The sequence below is a fragment of the Primulina eburnea genome, chromosome 15 (assembly GCF_022965805.1).
Source record: "Primulina eburnea isolate SZY01 chromosome 15, ASM2296580v1, whole genome shotgun sequence".
NCBI lineage: Eukaryota > Viridiplantae > Streptophyta > Magnoliopsida > Lamiales > Gesneriaceae > Primulina > Primulina eburnea.
Window position 1 is genome coordinate 5,343,013 of NC_133115.1, and position 13,078 is coordinate 5,356,090.

General features: G+C 37.8%; 1 protein-coding gene across 1 annotated transcript; it reads right to left on the reverse strand.

Moving 5' to 3' along the window:
- Positions 1-581: 581 nt before the first annotated feature.
- Positions 582-3,746, reverse strand: LOC140815408 (uncharacterized). The gene has a single exon (XM_073174528.1). It carries the CDS (start codon positions 3,744-3,746, stop codon positions 582-584), a length of 3,165 nt encoding a protein of 1,054 aa, XP_073030629.1.
- Positions 3,747-13,078: the final 9,332 nt, after the last annotated feature.

Genomic DNA, 13,078 nt, shown 5'->3' on the forward strand with positions numbered 1-13,078 from the left:
TAAGTACTCGGGTAGCTCCCACATTTCTGGCTGCTCGAAGTCCGGCCAACACAGCCTCATACTCTGCCTCATTATTGGAGGCTCGAAAGTCCAACCTTACAGCCAACTTCACTTCCTCCCCAGCTGGTGAAATTAGTACTACTCCCACTCCACTTCCATCCTTCGACGATGAACCATCCACATACACCTTCCAAGGGTCTTCATTCTCTTGATGAACAGTCTCAGCCAGAAAATCGGCTAAGGCCTGTGCTTTAATAGCTGTTCTCGGCTCATACTGAATGTCATATTCTCCCAACTCCGTAGTCCACTTAACCAAGCGGCCGGATATATCAGAATGAGTGAGGATTCTACCCAATGGACTGTTGGTGAGCACCACAATCGGATGAGATAAGAAGTAAGGCCTCAAGCGTCGGGCTGTCATTACCAAAGCCAAAGCCAATTTTTCCAACCCGGAGTATCGGATCTCTGCCCCTTTGAGTGCATGCGAAACATAGTACACCGGCTGCTGAACTGATCCATCCAGCTTAACAAGGACTGAACTCACAGCCCCTTCAGTGGCAGATAAATATACCCATAAAGGCTCACCCGTTGCCAGGTTTGGCTAGGACGGGAAGCCCGGCCAGGTACTCCTTCAATTCTGTGAAAGCCTTCTCACAATCCGGCCCCCATTCAAATTTTTTTGCTTTTCGCAAGGTCCGGAAGAAAGGTAAGCTCCTGTGGGCGGACCTCGAGATAAAACGTGCCAGCGCAGCAATCCTCCCTGTCAACTGCTGAACATCTTTGGGCCCCCGAGGGGAGACCATACCCTGGATGGCTTGAACTTTCTCGGGGTTAGCCTCAATCCCCCTCTCTGTCACCATATAGCCCAGAAACTTCCCACTCTTCACCCCAAATATACACTTTTGAGGGTTCAGCTTCAGCCCATAGGACCTGAGGGTGGAAAATGTCTCCACTAAGTCAGGTATGAGCAGGGTCGAATCCTTAGACTTTACCATGATGTCATCCACATACACTTCCACATTCCTCCCCACCTGCTTAGAAAAGACTTTATCCATCAACCGCTGATACGTGGCTCCGGCATTTTTGAGTCCGAAGGGCATGACCACGTAACAGAAAGTTCCTTCCGAGGTGATGAAACTTACTTTATCTTGATCCTCCACTGCCAAGGGGATTTGATGGTACCCCTGATAAGCGTCCAGCATGCACAAATACTGATGTCCAGCTGTGGAGTCCACCAACTGATCTATCCGCGGCAAAGGATAACAATCTTTAGGACATGCCTTGTTGAGATCTCTGAAGTCCACACACATCCTCCATTTTCCTGAACTTTTCGGAACAAGAACGACATTCGAGAGCCAAGTAGGAAATTGTACCTCTCGAATGTGCCCGGCACTGAGCAACTCTCCCACCTCCTTTTTTATAACTATATCTTTCTCGGGCCCGAAGTGTCTTTTCTTCTGTTTCACGGGACGGGAATTCGGTAAGATGTTTAACCGATGTTCTGCTACCTCTGGACTCGTCCCTGTGAGCTCTTGGGCAGACCAAGCGAACCTGTTGAGATTAGCTTGTAAACAAGTAATAAGTTTTTCCCTTACCTCTGGGTCAAGGTCAGGGGCTATTCTTAGAGTTTTCTGGTCAGGCCCCAATGTCACGATCTCCGGCTTCTCATCCATCACCTCATGAACCTCCCTCTTTACCACGGGCAACCCGCTTCGTCCCCTTCTAATCATATTGACCTCCACACGTGCCCTCTTCCCCTCTTCTTTCACTATCCCCTCATAACATCGACGAGCGACTTTCTGGTCCCCACATAAGACTCCAACCTCCCTCCCGACAGGAAACTTCAACTTCTGATGATAGGTGGACGCTACAGCTCTGAAATCCTTGAGGGCTGGTCGCCCCAGAATTCCATTGTAAGCGGATGGGGTGTCCACCACAGTAAAGGTTGTCATCTTCGTTACCCGCCGAGGCTCATGTCCCAAAGATAGAGGAAGGACAATTTGACCGAGCGGCGGGATGGCATGTCCTGCAAATCCATATAGAGGAGTGGAGATCGGCTCGAACTCAAATCCCTCCACCTTCATCTGATCCATGGTGCTCTTGAACAGGATATTAACAGAGCTTCCATTATCAATAAAAATTCGTGCCACATCGTAATTGGCAACGGTGGCTGTCACCACCAAGGCATCGTTATGGGGAGCCACAACGCCTCGGAGGTCATCCGGTCCAAAACTGATGACAGGATCCTGGGGTAAGTTCGCACTCCTCGATATTTCAAAATTCTCCAACCTCCTCCCATGGGCCTTCCGCGCTCGCCCGGAATCCCCATCAGTAGCACCCCCCGAGATCATATGAATCATCCCTCTTGTGGGGTGGTTATCTCCATCTGCTCTCCTCCTCGCTTCGACAGGTTCCCGAGGAGCATCCTGACCCCGCCCTTCTCTTCTCGGCTCTTCGATCCTCTGATGTATCCATGGAGGGCCTCGACCCCGCCTAGAGGATGGGCGAGATCTCAGTTCACTCCTGGACGAGGATCCTTCTTGTCTACCCTGCGACGGAGGTCGAGCATTGCTCTCAACCCTCTGCGATTTCTCCCCCCTCTCCCCTGACTCCCTCACTTCCATCACCTTATCCCGACTCCTATTCAGAGGAATATGTGATGAGAATTGTCCTCTACCTTTGGTTCTGTCCTCATCTCTTTCCCCTGCACCCCTCTTCTTTCCACCCCTCTCGGCTCCCTCCACCCTACTTCCTCCGGGCCGGTTTTCCATCCTCCTGTATCGTTGAGCATCCTCCAAGTTTACGTATTTCTCCGCCCGAGCTAACAAGTCATCATAGCTCGACGGAGGCTTCTTGACCAGCGATTTGAAGAATTCTCCCCCCCTCAGCCCTTGGGTAAAGGCGCTTATCATGATGTCCGGGGTAGCCGCTGGTATTTCTAGTGCTGCAGTGTTGAAGCGCTGGACAAAGTCCCGCAATGTTTCAGCCTCTTGTTGTTTCATCACAAATAGACTCAAATAGTTCTTTTGATGCCTCTTGCTGCTGGCAAATCGGTGCAAGAAGGCTGCAGAGAAATCCTCGAACGACTGTATGGAGTTGGGCTGCAGGGTATTAAACCATTGCTGGGCTGACCTCACCAACGTGCCCAGAAACACCCTGCACCTGACTCCGTCCGAATATTGGTGCAACAGAGCCGCATTCTCAAATCTCCCCAAGTGTTCCTCAGGGTCTGTATGTCCGTCATACTCTCCAACGTTTGATTGTCGGAAATTCGGAGGGAGCCCTTCCTCCAAGATGGCTAGTGAAAAAGGGCTTCCTCTCTTGGGTACCGGCGCCCTGCTTCCCACCTGCTCTCTCAATCTCTGTATCTCCTTCCACATCTCCCCCATCTCACTAATTTCTCCACTCTGAGGTGGTTGCGTCTCTTCAACCCTGCTCTGGTGGACTTCAACATTTTCCTCACGCTCCTGACGATGGGCCCGTTCCCCAGCACTCATAGACTCTTGGTTCCTCCTCATGGCCTCATCTACTGTACGGGCGATGAATTGGCCCAACTGTTCCAAGGTCAAGTTTCCCACGTTCTCATTAGGACGGGTTTGCTCAACCCTCGTCTCGTGACGGGGCTGCTCAGTTCTTGTCTCTTGACGAGGTTGTTCCTGCCTCGCCTCAACATGAGACGGTTCGGGTCCCCTCTGAGGACGCGATGACGCTGAGTTAACTCTTCTGCTTCCTCTCCTGCCTACCATCTCTACGTCTCAACTCAGATTGTTCCCACAGACGGCGCCAAGTGATACTCACGGGAAATTTAGGGTCCGATCCACGCAAGCGTCACTAATTCAGACGTGGGCTTTGAAACTACCCTGAGCCTGGAATCACAAATAAGATCGTTAGGAGGGGGCCAGGAGGGTGTCCTGGCGTAGCCCCTCCGACGCTCAAGTCAGTGACTGAGGATATATGGGGGGAGCAGCTAAGGGTGCTGCTGAAAACAATATACTGAATGAAAAATCATACGCTCAAACCTGGTATTTATAGGAGAATACATGGGCTTGACATGGGCCCTTCACCTGTGGGCTACCTTTGGGCCTTAGATATGGGCCGAGGGTTTGGGCCAGATCTTGATGGTCTCATCCATGGGGTATCAGACAACAAGAGAAAAAACGAAAATATAAAAGTTAAATGACCAAAAGCATCCGTTCCCTCGAAATTATAGAATGATCATCTAACAAATCAAGATAAACCTGGTATATAGTTGTTTTAGGTCCTCAAAATTCATATAATAATCAAGTTAAATGGAAAAAAATTTAAATATCAAATGAAATTATATATTAATCGAATGGAAAAACTTGTTATTAATCTTTTACACAAAAGGAAAGAAATCAGGAGAAATCTCTTTTGCTAGCAATACCCAATTATATTATATGGTAAGGATAAGAAAAATAATCATCCAAAAAGATAACAAGTACTGTTGGTCAATGTCGGATGTAAGAATTTTATTAGTGAGCTTCGAAAATTAAAACTTGTTAATTATTAACAACTAACGTTTCATATATTTTATTACCACGAATAATTCCTCAATTAAGGAAAGAGATGTTAGATTTATAAGAATGAATTCACTGCCAAATCTCATAATACATAAAATTTTATATTTCAAATTTTCAATAAAAGGTATGTTGTTGATTGCAAAATCTTTCAAAAGGGTTATAAATTTAATATTTAGCAATAAAGATTAAGATATAAAAGTGCATCGAGCCTTGATATATTATCTGCTTTAAAGAAAACATGTCAAAATTTAGGGTTTTAGGGTTCTTCTTCCTCGTGGTATTCATCATGTCAGCAGGTTTGTGTTCCAAACAAACAGTACCCTTTTTTCGGATTTTGATTTGCAATGCAACACTTTGTATATAAATCTATATATTTCTTTTTTATATATAAAAAAAATAGATCGATCTTTTAACTCGAGAAGGCGTCGACATTTTCTTTCATTAACCTAATCGTAACGTTGTATTTCGAGCTACGTCTGGATAAAATTTTGGCATAATGTCTGTTATATATTCAGGCGGCATCGATGGAGCAGATTTGACTTGCTGCCACGACAACCACTTCAGTTGGTGCATTCATGGACAGAAAGACGATATATGTGATTCCATGTGCCGACAGAGCTCGTGCGGCAAAGGAGGCTTTTGCAAAAAAATCATGCACAAGCATTATTGTCATTGTGATTGTTGATCGAATAGTATCGGTGGTGGTTTACTGTCAGTATGAAAAATACATAACTGGTCTATATGTTTGGCTTCTTATTAATTCGGGTTTTAATATTATTTCTGCATGTTGCATGCATGAACAAGAATATAAATACCATATCAAATTTTAAAAGGTTATATATGAATTATTTGAATTTTAATCTTGTTCTGGATTCGTATGCTGGTTTAAAAATTCATTTCGAATAAAATTTAAATACAATGTGTGATGGATAATACGGATGTTCAAAACTGATTCATATCAATTTTAATAATGAATTGTTCGCTTGATGAAACTTGCAAAAACGTCCTATCGAGTAAACTTTGTATATGATGAACAAAAATAGATGTTGGAGTATCGTTTTATCGCAGTCAAGGAGTAGCGAAAGTTTAAAATTTCTGTGTGTTGACTATCAAAACTCCCTTGGGCGTCGTATGATTCAATTAAATGGTCATATGATGTTTAGATGTTTATCTTTGCGTTCTAAACGGTTACACCAAAATAGTTTGGGATTTGAAGATTTATCTCTTCTTGTATATCATTACGAACGATCAACTAGATCTCTCCATTCTTTAAACGTCTAATTAAGTCAACAATCGAAAATTGTGCTATTCGTATAGATCGCATTGGAGATCTATGCAAAATTTTCACGTTAAAAGTGATTGCCAGAAGATGGCGGCACGGCGGCGGCGGCGACGACACATGGTGGTGCAAGTAGCGGTGTTAATTTGGCCATGACTACTCCAAGTATCGGTGGTGGTCGACTTTTGTGGGGCATGCAGAAAGAGAGAGTGTTTTTAACCTTTGATATTTAAATTGTTTGTATGATATGTATTCAACTATTGATTATATATATCAATAATATCAAAGATGAATACTGATTATATGTATCAATAATATCAAAGATTTTTTCCTACTCAAACCATGACTCTCATTTCATAAAACTCTTATTTATAAGTTATTTTCCTTTGGAGAAACTCCTATATGTTATTATATAAGTTAAATATTTATCATGTTTTGATAACATAATATAATTTAATTAGACAACTATTATTTAATCAATTGAGTACGTAATTTTAGACTCCTCTAAAATATTCCATAAAAATTTTATATAATAATCAAAATTACTCAATTATTATTTAATCAGCTCTTTCCAAAAATACACTAGTACATAATTATAAACTCATTATAACTCTGATCGACGATCAGATAGCGCTGATGTATCGCATGTACAAATCTCATTCATATAGTGAAGGATAAAATTTCAAACATCAAAATTTTCACTGTTTATTTTTTACAGCTGCCTATTTCGTGAATATCTTCACTAAATTTGATAGTTCGACTCTCCTTATAATATTAATAGCCAAGCTAACTTTCATAACTACTAATAATGAAATATACTTATAAACTTTTTTTAATAAGAAATATGTTTGATCTCTATCAAACTATAGTCGTCAAATTCAACTCCTTGAATTTGATTATCTTAAGGAGAACATATAATCAATACTTATGTGACTGTCAATAGTTCATGGATACAGCTAGCAGTTGCGAGCAACGCAGTACACTGCCTAGTGCAGGATTTGAAAAAAAAATTCAAGCAAGACAGCCGTAGGTGGGGTGCTCGAGATTGTCTAAGGAATCTTTTTCCCATCACATGCTCGAATTTTTTGGGTCGAGTTCGATTTTTTTATTTTACAAAATTATGGGTAAAACTGATATTTAGTAAAAAAATGATGAAATTTATTCTTAAAAATAATTTTTGACAAAATTGTAGATTTTTTTTATAAAATAAATAATTAGAATTGGATTTTAGTTATTTATGGTAAAAAGGATTTTTACAATAATTAATTATTAATAAATTAATTAAAATTAAACAAAAATGTTTATTTAATTTGTTAATTACTTTATTTATTACTAATTATAATGGTTAATGATAAATTTACAAGATATATGATTTGTCGATAATATGTGATATTGTGTTTTTATATAACATGAGATATTACATGGAATAAAAATGATCGAAAGTCATGACCAATGTGCTAGATATATGTTAGGTTTTTACATAATATATTTTAATTATGTGAAAATGATTAAAGTGCACATGGTTTATGGCTCGTTTTCACCATTAAATTTGCATTCTAATGTACTATAGAAATTTAATGTAAATATTAGATTTGATAGGAGATCAATATTTGAAATAGTGGGCCTAGATCATCAAGGGTTTTAAAGATCGAAAACATATAAAATAGTGGAAGTTTTTGTAATTGTTGCATTTGCATCCCTGCATTTACCTAGGTTTTAGGCTTGTATTCATATTTTTTTGATATGGATCAATTAGTTCTCGGTTATCGATCGTTATTTATTTATTTATAATATATGTTATTATAATATAAATAATTATTATGTACGTTATTACTATTATAATAATAAGAGTTACATGAATGCGATAAACATACAAACAAACATGACATGATTTTAAAATTAATTGATGAGACAAATTTTTAGACTTAAAATCCATCATTTTTAATTAGATTCAAAATTTAAATAAAGCCTATAAAAGGAAATTAAAAGTATTAAATTTTCTTTGCCTTCATCAACATTGGTTGCATGGTGAAAACTACTCGCGGTCAGTGTCTAGCTCATAGTACAGAGAGATCTGGACGCCGGAAAGTTGTGAATTCCACTTACATACTTGATGAATTGGAAATCTCATGACTTCAGCTCATATTATTAGGAGTTCTCATGTCGATCGTCCACTACGGTTCCACATAGATGGGCCGAGCTCAACACATGAAGATGAACGGGGTAATATATTATTCAGCCCAAATTAAACGTGAGGCAAAATACGTTAGGGTTGCATGGGGATGCAATTGAGCACTATCTTTTGAAAATTATAATTGTCTGATATTATTCGAGATCGTGATTTAGCAATTGGGTGTGCGTACTCATAAAAGAAATATTATTTTTCATTATCGTCAGTTAGTGGTGAAAATGTTAAAATAATAGGAAGTAATTCATAAAAAAAATACATATTTTATGTCTTATAAAATATTTTGAAATAGTCAGCGACGTTTAGTGTGTGTGTTTTTAGTATATTTACGATGTTATCGTGAAATATATTATATGTTATTCTCGACGAAAACAAACTAACTGAACCTAACTACCACGATTGGCTGGGAAACCTAAAAATCATTCTGAACTTAGATAATATATCATATGTACTGGAAAAAGCGTTTGGCATCTAGTTCCCCGACCAACTAATATGCATGTAATTCGAGCCAGATGGGTTTTCAGGAATAAAATGGATGAAAACGGTTCAGTAATAAGAAATAAAGTTAGACTTGTAGCTCAATGATATAGACAATAAGAAGGCATAAACTTTGATGAATCATTTGCTCATTTGCTAGACTTGAGGCTATTAGAATATTTCTTACATTTACTACATTTAATTATTTCAATTATATCAAATGGATGTTAAATCAGCATTTTTGAACTGTTTGCTTAATGAGGAAGTTTATTTTGAGCAACCTCCTGGCTTTGTTAATCACATTAATTATCCTAGCTATATATACAAACTTCATAAAGCTTTGTATGGTATAAAACTAGCCCCTTGGGCATGGTATGATTCTCTGACTAAATCTCGCTTGAACACGACTTTGCAATTGGAACAGAAGATAAAATTTTATTTAAATTTGTTAAAGGTGATCATGCTTTACTTGTACAAATATATGTTGATCACATCATTTTTGGCTCCACTAATCCTAAATTGTGTGAGAAATTTTCCAAGCTAATGCAAGAAAAATTTGAAATGAGTATGATGGGAGAACTCATATTCTTTATCGGGTTTCAAGTCAAACAATGATGGGAGAACTCACATTCTTTATTAGGTTGCAAGTCAAACAACTTGAAAATGGTATTTTCATCTACCAAGCTAAGTAAACAAATTATCTACTCAAAAAGTTTGACATGGATATTTGTGTTGTTAACACAACCCCTATGAACTCTTCAATCAAGATGGACAATGATGAAGTGGAAATATCAGCAGACATCACAATGTATAAAGGCTTGATAGGATCACTTCTATATCTAACTGCCAGCCAAATAGAGATCATATATGTGGTTTGTCTATTTGCACGCTTTCATTATAATCCTAAGAAATCTCATTAAAATGCAGCCAAATGCATAATTAGATATCTTAAATGCACTAAATTATTAGTATTTGGTATCTCAAATATTCAAGTTTTAACCTTGTTGGATATTCGGATGTATATAATGCAGGTTGCAAAATAGATCGGAAAAGCACCAACAATTCATGTCAATTCTTGGGAGACAGATTTATATCCTGGTTCAGCAAGAAGTAAACTTCTATTGCCACATCAACAGATGAAGCAGAATAGCCGCTGGGAGTTGATGTGTATAATTAATCTGAATTCAGTAACAACTTAGAGATTCAGATTATGGAATTCAAGTCGTTGAATCCCCAATCATTTTTATAACACAAGTGCTATAGCAATCATGACTTATAATAATGTTCTTCATTCTTGGACCAAACATATTGACATCAAACATCATTTTATCTGATCTCATGTTATGAAGAAGGACATCTGGCTAGGAGTACATCTCAATAGACAATCAAGCTGTTGACATCTTTTCTAAACCATTACCATACTCTAGGTTTATTAATTTTACAATATTATTGGCCTAATTGATTTAAATTAATGCGTGACTTTAGGTGGAACGAAATCGAACTAATATAGCAATGTATTAAGTAAGTACACAACTCCAACAACCCGTCAGGTTGAAATTTGTGAAAAATTAATATTATCATATGTTCTGGCCATTTTCTTTCAATACATGTCATTAAAATACGTTCTAATAATTTTCTTCCAATACATATCATTCAAATTTTTTCAAAGGTCCGATTTTAGATTTATTCAATTTTTGAATGATTTTATATTACACGGTTAATTTTCTGACGATTGCTGTATTTTTAAAATGATTTATTTTTAATCTGATATATGAACCACCTAAAAGTTATTTTTTGACTTTTCAAAATCTTAAAATCATCAAATGACATTCAGACACATGGATTGACATGTCTATCACATCGCACTGTCTATATGATTTAATTTTTGCAAATTTATCTATTTTCAATAATTCGCATATTAAAACTCTTGGCATCCTTGCACTCCCGCTCTCGTGTTTTCTAACTATTCTTGCAAAAAAAAAAAAAATTCAAGTCATTTTTCTTCAATCTACAAAATGAAAAACTTCTCACAAAACACTTTAGCAGTAAACTTTATTTCAGTACTAGCCATGAAGGATGAGCTCATGGTCACCATGTTCAAGATTCTTGAGGCTTCATGCTTTAGAAATTTTATGGGATGCAGTTAACGATACTCAGAGAAAGTTTTTAATGAGCTTTTCTCTAAAGCCATGATGGCACATGGGCCTATCATCTGCCAGTTTGAGGATAGTCCCTTTGTATTACCCAGAATCCAGCCATTCTCATTTGGTTTCTGCCCCAATCCCAGTCGCTCTTATTTCCTCTTTATCAAAGTGTGTCACAATTGCTGAGTGCGACACCTCTTCTACTCTTTCTCGACTACCCTTGATCGATCAAAAGGCAAAAAAAAAAGAAGTCCTTGTGCCAGCTCCAAAATTGTCCAATGTGCAACTTGGCATCAACCTAAAGATGGATCAGTTCAATCAAAATACCAAAAAAAAATGGCAGAGTTAGACCGTTGGGTATAATTCTAGACCTTTGAACATTTTGTTGTGATCCGAAAGGAAAAGAGAGTTAATGTAATGCCCGGTTACTCGTACAAATGATAATAATGTGTTTATGTTATTTAATATGTAGTTATTTAGCTCATTATGTTTTACATGTTGATTGAGGTATCAATATTGACATTGAATATGATTTCTAGATTGTACATGGTGTATTGAAAATGAATAAGTGTCTAAATAGTGATAGTAAGATGTGTAGGTAGAAGTAGTGTAATGAAATTGGTAGGAAATGATATTAAAATATGGCAGTTTTTACGAGTTTTAGCATAATGATTAGAATATTTATCCAAATTATATGAGGCCATAACCATTAGAAATTTAAGATTAATTCTACAACTTTCATGTTTGGGTTTTGCCCAAATCATTGTGGAAGACAAGCCAAAAGTGGCTCGAAGTGTGTCGTGTATATCGTCATTCCTTAACTAACACATGTTGGGAGAATAAGCATAACTTTTAACTCAAACCTTCAAATGACATGGGGCCAATTTGAGATGCAAGCCAAGACATAGGGCTACAACTTTCATGTTTACCACATTTTCCAATTGTGAAGGAAAGAGACGTTTCTGGAGCGATCTTTTAGAAGTCTGCGCGCAAGAATCAGAATTGCCCACTCTGGGGCCCCCAAGTTTGACCGCCCTAGTGCCCCTGTACCAATTTTTAGGTGTTTTACAGTAGGGCTCACGCTAGGGCGGCCAAACTGCACCGCCCTAGCGACCCTGTGCGAAAGCGTGCGTTCTAAACACGATTTTTATGGTTTAAAACTCTAGGGATTGATTTGTTTAACCATCCTTATCATTTCTTCAACCAAACTCACGATAGAACCTAGGGAGAAAGCAAGGGTTTCACTTCTTTCCCTCAAATTCTACACAACAAACCATCTTTAGCTTGAATTGAAGTTAGAAGTGATATGAAAACAGAATTTGCTGCATAAAGAAGTAAGTTCTCCCTTGTTTAATAGGTTTATGCTATGTATACCATAAGAATGGAGTTGAGCTATGGAATTGATGAATGTGTACATGTTTTGACAGGTTAGGAGCACAAAAATAGCATCTCACACCGTGTTTTTGCTAGGAAAGAGTAAGTCGTCATGTTCTTGAAGTAATACACGAGTAATATTATGATTTCAAATACTTCTCATTGATTATTGCTATATGTACATTGTTAGTATCTTATTGATGAAAAATAGCACCATATTCCATTGTTATGTATTAAATATGAAAGAAACCCATGAATATTGAAGATGGGTGCTATGTTATGAACATAAACATGAACATGAAAGGAAAAAGATTGATTTTTACACGATATAGAGCTTGTTGACATAATGAGTGGTTTTAAGTCCACCAAACCTATTGGCCAATATATGTTCATGGGCGTGGGGTTGCCAAAGGTTGCTCCCTGACGTCCAACACAGTAGTAACTATATAATAAAGCAAGCACGGTAGTACATGTCAACTAATGAGGCTCAAGTACAAAAAAGAACATGAATATCTACTGTGATATGACATAGTTTAAAGATTCATTTTTTTATCACGACTTGATATGTATGTTCCTTCTATGCATATTTATACGTGTAAATGCCAACTTATTGAGTTTTATAAACTCACGTAGCTCATGTATTAATGGATCAGGTAAAGGAGAGACATAGGATGCCGGTTCGCCAATGGATGCTTGTGACGTGCCTTACCTCGACAAGAACCTGAACATCTTATTGTATAGCTTCCGCATATGTATTGTAGTAAATTTTATGTCAGGACATGAAACAAGTTCCATCTTATGTATGATGATACAAAGTATATTTGTACATGAGAATATGTTTAGAAGTGTGTATAAATAGTATTGCTTGAGTTTTTTGTGTATACAAAATATAGAGACATCATGCCAAATTTTTTTAAAAACCATCAAATGGATGTCCCTTTGTTTGAATTGCTTCATAATATAGATATAACATTCAAAACCTATTTTGATTACAAGTATAGAGTAAGGGTGTGACAGTTAAGGAGTTGCTTTCCCCGAACAAAATATGCTCAAATAGGCAAAAAATCATGTTATC

Bases quoted from the DNA above. Each gene is read 5' to 3' on its own strand.
- LOC140815408 (XM_073174528.1), bottom strand. From the start codon at position 3,746: ATGGTAGGCAGGAGAGGAAGCAGAAGAGTTAACTCAGCGTCATCGCGT.